This window comes from Rhinolophus sinicus, chromosome 3 (genome assembly GCF_057876585.1).
Source record: "Rhinolophus sinicus isolate RSI-liver-muscle chromosome 3, RSI-T2T, whole genome shotgun sequence".
In the NCBI taxonomy this organism is placed as follows: domain Eukaryota; kingdom Metazoa; phylum Chordata; class Mammalia; order Chiroptera; family Rhinolophidae; genus Rhinolophus; species Rhinolophus sinicus.
In genome coordinates this window covers 130244977-130262215 of record NC_142503.1, presented here as the reverse complement: position 1 = coordinate 130262215, position 17239 = coordinate 130244977, and the positions used below count along the sequence as shown (strand labels likewise).

The window sequence follows — 17239 nt, the reverse complement described above, 5'->3', positions numbered from 1 at the left end:
CAAAGATACATAAGAAATCACTATGTACCTTCAGAATTTTGAGCAACAAGAAGCTCAGAGCTCAGGTTGATGAGATGGAGAATGTTTAGGTGAGAGAAAACCAGGGAGCTCAAACAAATGAAAGGGACCTGGATTCCTCCGGTGAAGACAGCCCTCCAGGCTCCAAGTGTTCCAAGAATTGGGCCTGACTCTCTGTACTTCCGTCCCTCAGTGCCTGCCACAAGTTCAGTTATAAACTCTATGGCTGTTCTGCAGCCAGGGTACAGTTTTCATCAATGGACACCCGACGCATTGGCAGAGCTCTTCCCTCACGGGATGCCTGCAATTAGAGTCGTACCACAGAAGCAGCAGAGGTCTGTTGTTGGGTATGTGGTGATCAGCAAGTGACAAAACAAGAGGTTCCTTGCACAAGCGCGTCACATGCCAATCTGTGGGTTTCTTCTCGTCTGAAGCTCAGACCCCTCTTGGCTCTGCTGGACCCACCCACAAGGCATGCTCTATATATCCAGTCCCCAGGACTGGGGAGACCAGCTGCCCCTGAATCCCAGGACGACCAGCTGGATCTGTTCTCACAGCAGCCACAGCACAGAGACTGGGTAAGACAATGAGCCCCTGGAACTGACACAGGCGGGCTGGTGATGGGACAACTACTGAGGGAGGGCTGAGCTGAAGTTAATGCCCAGTACTTGACAGACTTGGGGAAGCTGAGGGAAAAGGAAATAGAACCTCAGTGTCTGCAGGGTGAGAGATGAGGTGGTGTGTCACTACTGGGCCTGGATGCAGGAGATTCTTCTCTTTTTACAGGAAACATGGTTCCAACACAGCGGGATTCCCAGCTTTGCCTCCTTCTCCTGCTGGGGCTCTTGGGGATGGTAATCTCCTTCCATGGAGCACCGGGCAATCTAACCCCGACTCAGTGGTTTTATGTTCAGCACATAAATATGACCACTGCTCAATGCACAGTCGCAATGCAATCGATTAACCGTCTTTATTTTAGTGTTCATGGGACATGCAAACCCACAAATGCTTTCCTCCATACAACATACCCTACTGTAGCTAATCTTTGTCTGACCCCAAATGTAACCTGCCCTAGTAGTCACTATACAAATTGTCATAATAGCTCAATTCAAGTGATGGTAACCAACTGCAACCTCACAAGTCCCTCATCAAGTTATAAGAACTGCATATACAGCACAAGCCAAGCACAGAAGATCTACATTATTGCCTGTGACTGCAGAACTCAACAGGACAGTTCTGCATTCCTGCAGGTTCCAATTCGCCTGGATTGGCTCATCTAAGCTCTGAGCCAGCACTTTGTGCCAGGCTCTTGTGCCAAGCCCCACAGTCACAGAGAAGGCCAAATCCTACCGTGTACCTTGGATGTCAGCATCAGTCCTCATCACCAGCCCCCGACCCCCTTTAAGCTTTGCTGAGCTGAAGCTCCTGTGCTCCTGCAATAAACTTCTTTGCAGAATCACCTACAAGTCTCGGTGTGTCTGTTTGAGCCCCTCTGTTGTCACGTACACAAAGTCTGGTCTGGAGAATTTTTCCTTCCTCTAATATGAGATTTGAGGGAAATAGAGAGACATGAGGATAAGGGGCTCCTGATAAAATGAAGCGACACAGACTTTTCTCTCTGACTCAGGAGGAAAACCTGAGAATTCCACGGATATCTGCGTATTTCATCCCAAGTCATCAATGGCCCTCGTTGAATAAGTGGGAAACAAATGTCGTTGATTCTGTCTAATTAATGAATTATAATTTTTATTATACATGTGAACTTTTGTTATAAAAAATATGAGGGGAAAAGAAAAATACACCATATGTGATGAGCACAAAACAGACAAAGAAAATTGAGGCCTCAGAGATGTTTTCCTGTAAATGAGTATATCAAACCTGCAGGTATTAGTGGTTACACTAAGTTGGATCTGGGGTTTAGTCAAATGTGAACGGAGATCAGTTGTTCAGCTGTATATGGGCAGGTTCTAATAGTGCCTGGAGAACGTGGGATCTTTCCTGACCATTTCTATGTCCTGGAGAAGGGGGCAGCTGGTCATGGGGTGCTGGAAGGACAGGGAGGAGGCATGAAACTGGGATCTCATCAGGGTGAGGCAGCTCTTGCCCATTCTGACCTCCACAGCTGTCCCCAAGAGGGAGTCAGTGGCTCATTGACTCTCAGGTCAGAGAAGGGCACAAGCTCCAATATTAGAGAATTGTGGAGCCACAGAAAGAAGGGCTGGGTAATGAGATCCCCCGCCCCACCTCCACCACAGGGCTGCACCCAGGAATCAGTGAGGGACATGAGTGAAAGCCCCTGCTAACTGTTGTCAGGAGCAGCATTCAAGTGATTGTTTGGGTGACAGGAGTGTCTGACTCAGGCATGTCATCAAACACGATGTCTCTAGAATTCCTGCTGTTTTTTAAGCTCCTCTTTCATGCCCAATAGTATAGCAATTTCCATCCCTCCCACATCCCCAATGGTTAGAAATTCTTGCTCTGTATTACTTCGGACAGAAGCTGCATTCCAGCATCTCCTCTGGACGTGTCATCGGGGTTTTGCTCCTCTAGGTGGGTCTGTTGACTCAAACAATTGCATGGGGCCCTGAGATTGGGAAATTCCGGTGCTCCACAGAATCCACTGATTTCAGGTTAATGACGACTGGCAAGAAATGAGCTCCCTCTTCCAATAGCCTTGCAGTAAGAGAGGAGGAGGTGGGGGCCACATGTCCGATGAAGAATGATGCAGTGAATGCTCTTGGCCTGTTACCAGATAATAAGTCTCTTCCCAGACAGGGACACAGCATCTCCAACACCATACGTATAGAGCGATCACTCAGCCACCTGCCAAGCTCCTTCTGCCTCGTGTCCTCATCCCCTGTCTCATCATTCACTCATTCATTCATTCATTCATCCAGCAGCTATCTATTGAGCTGAACTGTATCGCAGACACACTTCTGAGGTGGTCATGACATTAAGTGAAAAGGACACATTCCTCCCGTATGGTGCCTTTTTACCAGGAAGAGAATAAAAGTATAAAATTATTTTTCCAGGTGATGTATCAGGAGAAAGATTACAGAGATCAATGCAATGCAGAAGGTCTGCATGAGTTCATGAAGGTGATTCTGAAAAGTGGGACCAGGAAGGGCCCAATAGGGGAATGAATTCTGAACATGAACAGCAGCAGCTGGTCATGCAGAGACCAGGAAGAGACTCATCTGACCAGAGAGAGGACGGGAGAGAGAGGGAGACATAGAGAGATCAAAGGCCCTGACATGGATATAGACAGGGCAGTTAGAAGAACAACAGTTAAACTAGCAGAAAAAGAGCATCATAAGTGTGGACATTAATGACAAGGTTAATGAGGTTCACATGCTTCACACCTGTGCAGACGCAGGTAAAGAGTAACTTCCTATGGGAAACAAATGGAGCATGTTTAACACTAGATAATGTGAACAAAGTCAGTCTAGCTGCGACAATTTGAGACAGGAGTGGAATTGATGCTGACAGTCAGGAGCTCGCATTGTGCAGGACAAATACTTGATGCTTGAACGATGGTAATCACAATGGAACAGAAGAGAAGGTGCAGATTTCGGAAATGTTTTCAAGTTTGAATCATCAGGCCTTACTGACAAATTAGAAGTGGAAGAAGAGGGAAACACAGGCGGCTTCCCATCTCAGTAAAGCGCACAGTCATTCTCTCAGCCTAAGCCCCCTCCTATTCCCCTCCCCGTGGCCTTCCCCACCCCCTGGCCAATCCCATGTTCCTCCTCTTCCCCGGTCCTGCAAGAGCCAGCTGAGGAATTGGCTGGGGTCAGAGGCATCTGATGGCCCTAGAGCTCAGAGGCAGCTCTTCCCTCCCAGGCAGGTCGATGATTCAAAGCAGAGCAAGGTGGGTTCTGTGCTCACAGAGGAGGAATCCAACACTTGGCTCACACCACCCTGAGCAATACACATCAGAGATCTTCTGGTTGCACTGAACCAGGGGCCAACACCATCGTGACCACTGTCACCGAAATTAATTGTTCACGTCAGCATATTCCAAGGACACATTCTTTGGAGTCCACTTGCCTTCCGAAGCCTCTCTTCCTGACTTAATAAATGCTCAGAACACGACCATATTCTCAAAGAAAGTTGTGGGGGACTAAATGCAGTTAATGGTTGCATCACACTCTGTAAAGTCCAGCATGAAGTGAAAGGGCAACTCACATCGCTATTGTTTTCACTTTGTTTTATGTTTTAATATCAGGAACATTGCAGGGCACCTGCCTCTGTGCACGCAGCGAGGGCTTGTCTGGATTGACCTTCAGACCAGAAAAAGAAGACCCCACCATCAGGTCAGAGGACACTAGAGGAGAGAAATCGAAGCAAATCATTGTGATTGGGTTTTGCCCAATATTGAGAGTTTAGGAACTGTGTTTCCATTTGAATTCCGTAATACAGTGAGGTAATGAGTAAGAAAAGGACCACAGAAATTCTGTTCCCATCAGTAATTCAAACTCCCTATGGAAAATAGCCTTTTTCCTGATCTAAAATTTTACTTAGGTTAATAAGCTTCTCTCTTGAAATGCACATAGAAATATGGCCGATTTAAATGTCAATCGTGTCCCAGGCCTGAGTTATAATAATCACATCATTTCAAAGGTATATATGTATATATATTTCCCTTCTCCCCTTTCCTCCACCTCCCCCTCACTCCGGTTCAAGCCGTTGTTTCTCAGTCTAGTTGTGTAGGACACAGCTCCCTGGCCTATGCTGGTATTATGAGCATTGTGCTCCCTCCGGCCGAGGCAGTCGGTTGCCAGTCGTCGGTGGGACAGTCACAGCAGCTCACGGCAGCTCTCACCGGCTACTGGCCATGCATGCTGTCCACCAGGCGCTCATGGCGCCACACAGTAGTCCACGGCAACTCACAGCAGCCCAAGCAGCCCACGCCAACCTCTGGCTGCTCAGCTCCCTGAGATTGTTCAACATCTTAGCTGTAGAGGGAGCAGCTCACTGGCCCATGTGGGAATCCAACCTGCAACCTCGGCATTAGGAGCACGGCGCTCCAACCATCTGACCCACAAGGTGGGCCCCTCAAAGGTATATGAATTCCAAATGGGTGATATGAGAGACTTTAGTAAATAAGGCTAGCAGGGTGATCTCCATGAAAACCAGAACATTGAGTAGATTAAACCCACATCACACATTCCCACTGAGTTAGAAAACGTGACCCACGTTTCTGCATCTAGACATTATCAAATCTGGCACAAGACACCGGGACCTACAAAAGCCAGGTCAGTGCACTTTTGAATGAACCAGAGAGTCAATCTCACATGTGAAGTGAAGTTTGTCTGGAGTGGAGCCCAGGGTCAGGGCATAGCTAACAACGAGTGAGAATGAATCCTTCATTGGCTTTTTGACGTGAGAGAGCAATTTGCTTCAACCTTTCGTCATGAGCAGTAATCGCAAATCAAAGGTAATGTAAACCAAGTAGAGAACTAAAATAAGTCATTAATTAATAGATTTCAGTGGTTTTAAACAATTTGGACAGTTTCCTTTTGCACTGGCTCCCACAAATTACATTTCTCTCATGACTACAGACGTATTGTGCAGTGGCCTAACTGACCCCTCCAAATTTAGAAGTCGTGGTTGGTGCTGTTGAATCTAGGCTCTCAGAACAATAGTGCTTCATAAAGGCAGTTGCTGTGCCTTCTCAGTGAGGGCAGGGCCACAACTGAACATGCTTCCTTGTCCTCAAACTGAAGTTTTCTACATGCAACGAAGGCTCAGGCATGATTTAGCTGTGACTCAGTTGAACACGAGAATGGCATAAGAGTGACATCCACGTGGGCTTAGTTTCTTCTAAGGCATCTCAATAGAGACCGTGGAAAGTGTTCACTGAATTCAACTTTATTTGTCTTCTCAGTACAATGGTTCCCATTCTGAGACTCCGGCAGAGTCATGCCTGGGGTAACTAAAGATGGATGTTTTGATTTATAGATCACCCCCCAACCAACATTCCCTCCCACTTCCTGGGATAACAGCCTGTACCAGCAGGCTGTTTTGTAAATCTAGCCTCACAACATGTCCACGCAAGGGCAGCTGCTGAGTGGGTGGGAACGCATATGTCAGGGGGGGACAAATTCCACCTCATCTACACCCCCAACGTCTGCCACATATTCTGTAGCAACAGGAATCACACATTAGCCCTTTTATCACTTTCTAATATAAACTGTTGAGAACCCCAAAGAACTTGCCTCTCTCTGTGTGTTATCTTTTCACATTGGCTCTATTAGGTGTATAAGAAATAAAACAGGAAAGCCTTGGATAGATTATCATTAGTTTCTGTCATAACAATAATGAACCTATTATAGATTAACATAAATATCATCTTTTTATGAAAAGTAATCCTTGTTTCTAAAGAAAATTTACCAACAAAATAGCATTTGTTTCATTTTGAAAATTCTTTCATGACTGGCTCACAGTAGACAGCTGGATTCTCACATCTGCTTTTGCACTCAATCATCAGTCGCACTATGTTGTTTTGCTGAATTATAGAAAGAATACCCTGCCTCAAACAAATGAGGTTTTCACAGACACATCAGTGGTCATCAGGATCACCAGTGTCCCGCGACTGCAACTTGACAATCGCTTCTGTGGGGTATGAGCACAATATTACATAAGATTCCAAAAACGTACATAGAAACACACATTTACCCCGTGAAGAAGGAAAAGGAAAGGACAATGAAACAGCTCAACACCACATGAAACAGCTCAACATCTGTCCTATTGTTATAATATTTAACTCAGGCACTTGGAACCATGCCTTGGCAATATATGCAATGTTATCAATAAAAATGGCAAAATATTGTAATACTTCCTGAATGTAGTTTCTATGGTGTGTTTTAAAACATGGGTTTCATGGGGACGAAGGTAAAGGGTAAGAGCCACCATAATCGAGACCCCTTCCATCTCACATCTTTTATGAGTATATTTTATTCATAAAAGAACATTATGCACTAAAAACCATAACCACGTTAGTGCATGTCAGTCAACCTGGACAGTGGTCCCCATCTTAGAGATGAGGAATCACAGGCAACCAGGATGGACAGGATTTACCTTCCACCTACTGTGCATTCTGGTGCCTTATAAGACACAGCCTAAAATGAGGAGAGCACAGGCTCCGAAGGGATACACTCGTATTTCTGCCATTACTTGCTATTAATTCACTGTATGTGCCTTGGCGTACTCATCTCGGAAATGGGGATAGTAATGCCTTATAGACAATTGTGAGGGTTACACAAGCCCTTTTAAATTAACTGATTTCCTCATTGAGGTTGCCTAGAAGTTGTTCTGGCTTTCAACTTGCTCTACAATATTTACAAGGTAAAGGAAACAGTTTCTTGTTTCTCCCAGTGCCCACATTTAAAAATAGGTATTAAGTTCACCTTTGTTATAAAAAATTGGAGCTTATTCAATATTGCTGATTTCTACATGGAGCAATGTTCCCAAATTATCATTCTATGAAAAGAAAAAACAAACTGGAGACATTCTTCCACTACAGGTGATATTTTGTGGAGGCAGTTTTTACTTTCCCAGGCTTCCTTGGGTCCACTGACACATGTGTGTATCTGCAAGTAACTGGTGTTGTCAAAACACAACTCCTACCACCCCACACCCATATAGGAGTTTCAAAACAGCAGGTCCTAGGAAGATTGATAGTACATGGCAGTGAGTTTCTCACCACACATGCACTCTAGATAAATTCATGGGGGTTTGGTTGCTCTTTTATTCAGGGTACACATTTAGGCATAGCTAGGGAGTAAGGTTTGAATACAGATTATTCCTCCTATAGAATGGGTAAAGTGTGATGGTTTGAGCACACAATGGAATTCTGTGGTCCCATAAGGGGAATGAGATTCATGGAACCTTGAAAATTACTACCATGGAACATGACTGAAACATGTTGTTAGTGAGAAAGAAGTGTGGTGAAGAATCCTGTGAGTAGAACATCAGTATCTGTGGTGAAAAAAAAAGAGAACTAGACACAAATTTACAAGTGAATACATTAAATTTTGTTTGAATGTCTCATTGTATGTACACGTTGTGGATAGGTACCAAAAAAAAAAAAAAAAAAACCTGAGTAATTATTGTTTCTGGAAAAAGAAAAAAGGCCAAATCGACAAAAACTCAGAGAAGAAAACTTCTATACTAGATAACTTTTCCTTGTGATTGAATTTGTTATGACCACGTGAATGTACTCACATACTATGCATGCATATTTATTAATATATATACACGTATGTACATATATATGTTATACGAGTCAGACAATCAAGTTCACGAACTTTCCACCGTGAAAGTGCACAGTGGAAAGTTTGTGAACTTAATCGTCCGATCTTTCGTGGGTATGTCAAAAACAGAATCTCTGATAGGAGAAACTTGAAACAGTGAGGAACTCATCAAGTGTAAACTGAAACTGTCACATTAATGCAACAGTTGATGACCTGTAGGCTGAGGGTTGGAGTAAACCTCATCCTTCATCCCTCGACAGAGAATAAAAGATGGCTGCAGATATCCCCTCACTCCACACCCTCCTCTCTTCCTTCTCCACCTCAGCCACATGGCGGTGGAGAGTTTCTGGTGAACAGCCGGCCCTCAGCATTTTGTCCGCCTCTGCCCCTCTCACCCTGGAGAAGAGTGTGACTATCCCAGGGCAGCCGGTAGAGTGACACAGAGCTTGGAACAGTTAGCTGAGGAAGTGTAAGAACCTTGTGCTTTGGAGCTGAGCTGCTTTGTGATACTGAAATCCTCCGTGCTTAATCCCCTGAGCTTTTCCTTGGTAGCTACGAAATGGCGTTTTCAAAAGTTCCAGGTCATGTCAACTAAGTTCCAGGAGGGAAAGTTTTGGTCCCTCCTTTCCCGGCACCCTTGATGGGACACATACTTATGAAAGCCTAGTAAGTGCTGTGGAGGGGCTGCATGTGAGATGGGACACAGATTATTAGGGGTATGCTCTGGCCCTCGGGCAGTTCTGTGCAGGGGTCCTTATAGGCCAGGTGAAGGCTGGCAGGTATGGAGGTAGGGAAAGTGCCAGGGGCTGTGACTGCCTGAGGATGTACAGGGCAGGCAGTACATGTTTTCTGGGGATGAGTCAGATTTCATTCACTCTTTCTGAAATGGCATCAAGTTGTTTTGCTTTGAAACCTACCCTGCACCATAAGCTGTGGTTTGACGGAACTGGCTCCAACCCAGCTGTAGGCATAAGGTCATCAATGCCTGCATCTCATTTCTAGGACCACAGGGGTTGGATTCTCAAGCACTGGCCCAATCAGAGATATTAGTAGGAATGTAGAGGGATGGAACAATTGCAAGTTTGTGCTAGATTTCCTCAAGAGACAATGGAAGGGCTGAAGTTACTGGACCCATCTTACAAATAGTTTGCCTGAAATAAAGCCAAAACAAAGGAGAGGGGAACAGAATACACAGAAACTCAGGTTTTGTTTTCATCTTCTGAGACGTAAGTCGTTCATGAAGCCATAACCATCACTTATTGCTTAAGGCAGGCTTAATCGTGCAGGCCGGCTCTCAGGATTCCTTGATGTGACGTTCTCCCCATTTTCTTCATTGTAAGAGGACTTGGATAAACTGACACACATAACTCATTCTGAGCAATTGTATTCCTTAACCTAATATTTATGTCATAACAGAAAGCATTACTGTTGAAAGTATGACCCCGAGAATTTAAAGCAGCAATGCCTTACAGCTTCCTGTTTGTTTCTGACCTCAAGTGATATCCAAATTCTATGCCAACGGTCTATCTTCATCATACCCTAACCCACTTCCTGTGGGCACAGTGCTGACTTGGATGTCTGGCCAACTCTTTTCTTATGTCCATGTGCCTTCCTCTGATTTCTTACTGGTCTCCCGGGAGACCCGGGGGAGTGTGCACTGAGTCTCACAGACAGATCACACACGGTCAGCTCGGGGAAACAGTGAGCATGTACTACAACCCAATGGCAGAGGAGGCACTGGGAACACAGAGATAAAGTCAAGATGGCTCCTTTTGCGGAAGGGGAACCGAGCGAGACAGAATCCCAGAAGGGTCATGTTTGAAGGTGTTGTTCCCCAAGTTATATTCACTCCCATCTGAGGTGACTCTTCTCCCATTCTCCTCTCTGGAGCACAGACATTGCGCCAGCCCCTTTGGATGGCCAGCCATGATGAAGCTCATGGCTGCACTAATTTTCTACCACACACACTTCACCAAATACAGTGCAGCTCATATTTAGGATTGTGGTTTCTGGGCCATTATATGATCTTATCTATATAAATAAAAGTATCAGGGCAAAACTATATGGGATAAAGTCCACATCTCCCATCAGTTGGCTGTGGAAACTTAGAGATTCGTGTTACCTTTCTATTCCTCATCTTCAAAATGATGGTTTTGGATTAAATGTTCTTCCAGCTCAGGCTCTTTGCAAGTCTATGAGTCTGTAATAAGGACTGGCTGTTCTGTCTGTGTGTGTGCATGTGTGTGTTCTTCCTACTTTCAGCTGCTTTGAGTGCAGAAGAAAAGCAAGAGGGCAAAATTCTTTAAATCTTCAAAAGGAAACCATGTGTGTCTTTCATATACAGAGCCCAGCTCATAGGTGATTCACTTCAGTCTCATTGGAAACTTTCAAATCAATCCCTAAACCAATAGCCGGTCTTCTCTATGATCATATATTAGACACAAAGTCACTCTTCCTGCGACATGTTAGTAGTGAATGCCACTCTCAAAATCCTCGGTGATTTAATAATTTCCATTAAGTTACCTGCACTGCTTTCACACTGGATTCTTGGGCTCCACCCAGGTATATTGCCATAGAAGGTCCGGAGTGCAGCTCGAGAATCAGCACTTTCACACCATCCCCCGGTGGTTCTGATACTGTCTGTCGTCAGTCTGGAATTTGGGATCCATTTTCAGCTGAGCCCAACTGCAGAAGCCTTGATGAACATAGGAAATGTCTTGGTATTGGGGCTATGCCAAGGCAGAGGAAGAGGGATACTATTTGCTTGGGCATCAAAGACAATGCCAGCCACACACACCTCTGACCCAACATCTATACCCTCGTGTTAGGCTTCTGTTCCCTTAATTGACACCCAAGTATAAACAACAGACCCATCTCACCATTGTAACACTGTCCACTTAAAAGTAGGAAGAAAATGTGAAGGGCTGGCTGAGGCCCCCTATATGGAACAAAATGGCTCAGGCACATTGCTCTACCCCTTGGGCCTAGAACAGTGCCTGGCACTGAGCACATGCTTAATAAACTGCACTGGGCGAATGAATGAAGAGACATTGAACTCCACAGATAGACAAAGAGCCAGGGGAAGAGGTGCGAACAATCAAAACCAGAAGCTGTCAAACCGTGACAGTAGATGAACTGTAGATGTAACCAAGACTCCACAGAGGAAATGGGGTTTCACAAGAGCAAGAAAGTGTGATGAGAATGAAGCTCTTATTCCCTGTGGAACAGCAAGGCGAGAGCACACTAAAGGAATTGGGTGCATGCAGTCTGTTTCTCAGGTCACTTGGCCCCTTCTATAATCGGCCCTTGACACAATCAGAGATACTTGCTACTCAAGGTGAAGGACAAAGGCAGAGCCTTTTTCTACTACATTTATTCCTGAGATAATAGAAGTTTTGAAGTTGCTGCAGTTGCCTTACCAATGTGGGGGAGATGTCTGCCTGAAGAGTAAACCAAGATAGACAGAAAAAAGGGAAATGGAGAAGAGATATAAGCTGGGCACAGTTTGCATCATCTGAGTCCTGATAAGCTGCCCTTAAAGCCGTAACAATTTTGTATTGCTTAGGACAGTTTAACTGTCCCTTAAGGTCCTTAAGCCATCAGAAAGACCAAGGGGGGGAGCTTATGAGGTACCGAAAAGCAAAAAGAACATTAGAGTGTATTTAACATCAGAAAACTATGTGTTTCATTTACTCGTTTTCACATTACTAACATTTGAAGGTAGGGTAGTAGACCTAGGTTTCCATGTGAAAATGAATCTGCCTTCAGGGTACCAGGACTGATCTCACCATGTTTTCCATCCCTGTTTCTGTCACAAGAAGGCTCATTCCCAGGTCATCACAGGAGGAGGAAGTGACAACTGTGTGAAAGGGGGCAGATAGATTAATAAATCAACTATTGAAAATGGACCCAGTCACAGGATGAGAGTGTGGTAGTATCTTATTCTAAGTATCATGTTCTCCCTGTGGCCCTATTTGTTTTGGACTGGAGTCTGGGGACTGCATCGAGGAGATTTTCCAAGCTCTTGGCTAAGAAGAAGACAGGATATGCCGAAAATGACAGATAGAGTCCAGGAGAAGCAACCTCTTTCAACTAAAGACCAAATGAAGCTGATGTTCCAGTGTATTATCATTACTGTAAGCTTATGTTCACTCCTGCTTCGTATATGCAGGTCCTCTCCCAAACACTGAAATATCAAACTCCTGTACATTATTAACTAGTTCTGCAGCACTGAAGGAGTTTTTCAATGTGCAAAAGGAACCTGCATGAGGACCAATTAGAACCAAAGCTTAGCAGAAATGTTTTGAATTTATTCATCACAAAGTGTCATGTCTATGAAAAGACAGGATATTGTCTGAGATGAACGTCAGGACACCTGCCACAAGCATTCTGGGTCATAAAACAAACGTCTACAGGGGCCAGCAGGTGCCATCACTGAGGGAACAGACAGGCAGGGAGTCGGAAGTGAGGAAGGGCGTCAGTGAAGACCCGCTGAGCTATTGCAGCTGTACTCAGCTCTGCTAACTGATACATTGAGGAAAGGGAGGTCCCATGAGCCAGCCAACATCTTAGGGTTTTTAAAGATTCGATGAGAACGCAAAAAGTCTCCTTCAACTCTCCTAATTTGAAGCCTCAGCATCAAGGTCCAAATATTAGAAGTAACACCATGTAAGATGAACAGAACAGGTTTTTCACCAGATCCCCTCCCCCGTGACTGCAGTATATGTTTTTGCCACATATTATAGACACTTGAGGACACGTCTTTCCATCCAAAATGGCAGGCAATATCACAAAGGGACTAACCTATACCTAATTCAGATTTACGTCCTCATCACCTACAAATATGCTTTCTACACAATAGACATGAAAAAAATACCTCCCCTTATGAAAACGAAATTAATGTATTTTGGTCAAACAGAATTTCAAGACATGATGCTATTACGTCTGCGCTGGGTCCTGACCACATCATTATTGTGTTTACATAAGGGCATCCTCAATGGTGAAATTTTTGTATTTCCAGACAACAGGAATATAGAAAGGTAGTAAGAAATGATGTGGATTAGTTTTCTTCAGAGGTTGTACACCATGTAAGCATCTAATCGACTTTTCCACCTAGAAGCTGAACCAGAGATTTAACATCTCTTAGCGCGAGGACTGTCTCACCGTCATACAGGTCCCCGTCTGTACAATGTCCCACACCATCTCTGCAACTCACAATGCTCATCTCTTCCCTCAGGTCCCTGTCAACCTCTGCTTATCCTTTTGGCCATGATCAAATGGACCTTTATTTCTGGAAGCCTTCCTTGCCCCAGGAGGCCAAGTAGGACTCTTCATTCTCAGTGTCCCCATAAAAGCATGTTCACACAGTGTGATAACAAATCAAGTCTCTATAATTATTTTCATCTGCTTCTGGAGACCAAGAGTATATTTCATGTCTCCAGACTATATACTAAAGTTCTATACTCTCAAGAATACAGTGCCCTGTCCATAAATGTTCCCTTCACCAAAAAAAAAAAAAAAAAAATGACGTGATACATCAGGAAATGAAATGTACCCCAATAGTAAGTGACTCCCAAGGGGGAAGTATTTGGTAGAAATAGAAGGTTGAAGAGAAGACAGGAATATGAGCCCGACGTTACCTGACACCAAACATTCATTCAGGGGAAGACTTTTACAGAAAGACTTTCCTCTGGGTGGAATGGTTACACTATTGTTACTTGACATGAAATGAAGGCTTTGGTCAGACCAAGTCTTAACAAAGAGAAAGTGAATCCAGTACAAGGGAACAGAAGTAAAACCTCAAAGATACATAAGAAATCACTATGTACCTCCAGGATTTTGAGCAACTAGAAGCTCAGAGCTCAGGTTGATGAGATGGAGAACATTTAGGTGAGAGAAAACCTGGGAGCTCAAACAAGTGAAGGGGACCCAGGTTCCTCCTGTACAGACAGCCCTCCAGGCTCCAAATGTTCCAAGAATTGGGCCTGACTCTCTGTACTTCCGTCCCTCAGTGCCTGCCACAAGTTCAGTTATAAACTCTATGGCTGTTCTACAGCCAGTGTGCAGTTTTCATCAATGGACACCCGACGCATTGGCAGAGCTCTGCCCTCACGGGATGCCTGCAATTAGAGTCGTACCACAGAAGCAGCAGAGGTCTGTTGTTGGGTATGTGGTGATCAGCAAGTGACAAAACAAGAGGTTCCTTGCACAAGCGCGTCACATGCCAATCTGTGGGTTTCTTCTCGTCTGAAGCTCAGACCCCTCTTGGCTCTGCTGGACCCACCCACAAGGCATGCTCTATATATCCAGTCCCCAGGACTGGGGAGACCAGCTGCCCCTGAATCCCAGGACGACCAGCTGGATCTGTTCTCACAGCAGCCACAGCACAGAGACTGGGTAAGACAATGAGCCCCTGGAACTGACACAGGCGGGCTGGTGATGGGACAACTACTGAGGGAGGGCTGAGCTGAAGTTAATGCCCAGTACTTGACAGACTTGGGGAAGCTGAGGGAAAAGGAAATAGAACCTCAGTGTCTGCAGGGTGAGAGATGAGGTGGTGTGTCACTACTGGGCCTGGATGCAGGAGATTCTTCTCTTTTTACAGGAAACATGGTTCCAACACAGCGGGATTCCCAGCTTTGCCTCCTTCTCCTGCTGGGGCTCTTGGGGATGGTAATCTCCCTCCATGGAGCACCCGGCAATCTGACAGCAACTCAGTGGTTTTATGCTCAGCACATAAATATGACCAACCCTCAATGCAACATCGCAATGCAGCCAATTAACTATCTTTATTTGGTGTTCATGGGACATGCAAACCCATAAATACTTTCCTCCATACAGACTATGCGAGTGTAGTTGATACTTGTAAGACCCGAAATGTAACCTGCCGTGATCGTCACCATACAAATTGTCATAATAGCTCAATGCAAGTGATGATAACCTACTGCAACATCACAGTCTACTCACCAAATTATAAGAACTGCTCATACAGGACAAACCCAGATAAAAAGATCTACATTGTTGCCTGTGACAACAGAACTCCAAGGGACGATCCAGCATACAGGGTGGTTCCAGTTCACCTGGATCAGCTCATCTAAGCTCTGAGTCAGCACTCTGTGCCAAGCTCTTGTGCTAAGTCCCACAGTCACAGCCAAGGTCACATCCTACCGTGTACCTTGGATGCAAGCATCAGTCCTCATCACCAGCCCTGAACCCCCTTTAAGCTTGGCTGAGCTGAAGCTCCTGTGCTCCTGCAGTAAACTTCTTTGCAGAATCACCTACAAGTCTCGCTGTGTCTGTTTGGGCCCCTTTGCTGTCACGTACACACAGTCTGGTCTGGAGAATTTTTCCTTTCCATAATATGAGATTTGAGGGAAATAGACATGAGGATAAGGGGTTCCTGATAAAATGAAGCGACACGGACTTTTCTCTCTGCCTCATGTCGTAAACCTGAGGATTCCACGCTTACTTGTGTATTTCCATCCCAAGTCATCAATGGCCCCTGTTGAATAAGTGGGAAAGAAATGTCTTTGATTCTGTCTAAATAATGAATTATAAATTTTATTATAGAAGTAATTTCTGTTGTAAAAAAAGAAAAGAAAGGAAAAGAAAACTATGCCATATGTCATGAGCCCAAAAAAGAAAAAGAAAATTGAGGCCTCAGAGATGTTTTCCTGTAAATGAGTATATCAAGCCTGCAGGTATTAGTGGTTACACTAAGGTTGGATCTGGGGTTTAGTCAACTGTGAAAGGAGATCAGTTGTTCAGGTGTATATGGGCAGGTTCTAATAATGCCTGGAGAACGTGGGATCTTTCCTGACCATTTCTATGTCCTGGAGAAGGGGGCAGCTGGTCATGGGGTGCTGGAAGGACAGGGAGGAGGCATGAAACTGGGATCTCATCAGGGTGAGGCAGCTCTTGCCCATTCTGACCTCCACAGCTGTCCCCAAGGGGGTGTCAGTGGCTTATTGACACTCAGGTCAGGGAAGGGCACGAGCTCCAATATTAGAGAATTGTGGAGCCACAGAAAGAAGGGCTGGGTAATGAATGAGATCCCCCGCCCCACCTCCACCACAGGGCTGCACCCAGGAATCAGTGAGGGACATGAGTGAAAGCCCCTTGCTAACTGTTGTCAGGAGTAGCATTCAAGTGATTGTTTGGGTGACAGGAGGGTCTGACTCAGGCATGTCATCAAACACAACGTCTCTAGGATTCCTGCTGTTTTGTTAAGCTCCTCTTCCATGCCTGAAAGTGTAGCAATTTTCATCCCTCCCACTCCCATATCCCCAATGGTTAGAAATTCTTGCTCTGTAGTACTTCGGACAGAAGCTGCATTCCAGCATCTCCTCTGGAGGTGTCATCGGGGTTTTGCTCCTCTAGGTGGGTCTGTTGACTCAAACAGTTGCATGGGGCCCTGGGATTGGGAAATTCCGGTGCTCCACAGAATCCTCTGACTCAGGTTAATGACCAGTGGCATGAAATGAGCTCCCTCTTCCAATAGCCTTGGAGTAAGAGAGGAGGAGGTGGAGCCACATGTCCTATGAAGAATGGCATAACAGTGACATCCACGTGGTCTTAGTTTCTTCTCAATAGAGAGCATGGAAAGTGTTCACTGAATCCAACTTAATTTGTCTTCTCAGTACAATGGTTCCCATTCTGAGACTCCGGCAGAGTCATGCCTGGGGTAAATAAAGATGGATGTTTTGATTTACAGATCACCCCCCCAGCCAACATTCCCTCCCACTTCCTGGGATAACAGCCTGTACCAGCAGGCTGTTTTGTAAATCTAGCCTCACAACATGTCCACGCAAGGGCAGCTGCTGAGTTGGTGGGAACTCATATGTCAGCGGGGGACAAATTCCACCTCATCTACACCCCCAACTTCAGCCACATATTCTGTAGCAAGAGGAATCACACATTAGCCCTCTTATCACTTTCTAATATAAACTACTGAGAACACCAAA

The 17239-nt window shown here is 45.1% G+C and overlaps 2 protein-coding genes across 2 annotated transcripts; both read left to right on the top strand.

The window, feature by feature from the left end:
• Nucleotides 1–443: 443 nt before the first annotated feature.
• LOC109438539 (non-secretory ribonuclease-like) lies at nt 444–1477 on the top strand. The gene is made up of 2 exons (XM_019718466.3): nt 444–596; nt 805–1477. Exon 2 carries the CDS (start codon nt 810–812, stop codon nt 1296–1298), a length of 489 nt encoding a protein of 162 aa, XP_019574025.1. The 5' UTR covers nt 444–596; nt 805–809; the 3' UTR covers nt 1299–1477.
• A 13045-nt stretch (nt 1478–14522) lies between these two features.
• Nucleotides 14523–15552, top strand: LOC141570365 (non-secretory ribonuclease-like). The gene is given in 3 exon segments (XM_088796394.1): nt 14523–14672; nt 14881–15066; nt 15069–15552. Coding segments are annotated over 2 exon segments (486 nt in total). The 5' UTR covers nt 14523–14672; nt 14881–14885; the 3' UTR covers nt 15374–15552.
• The last annotated feature ends 1687 nt before the right edge of the window (nt 15553–17239 follow it).

Coding starts and splice junctions, on each gene's coding strand:
- LOC109438539 (XM_019718466.3), top strand. CDS start 810: ATGGTTCCAACACAGCGGGATTCCCAGCTTTGCCTCCTTCTCCTGCTG.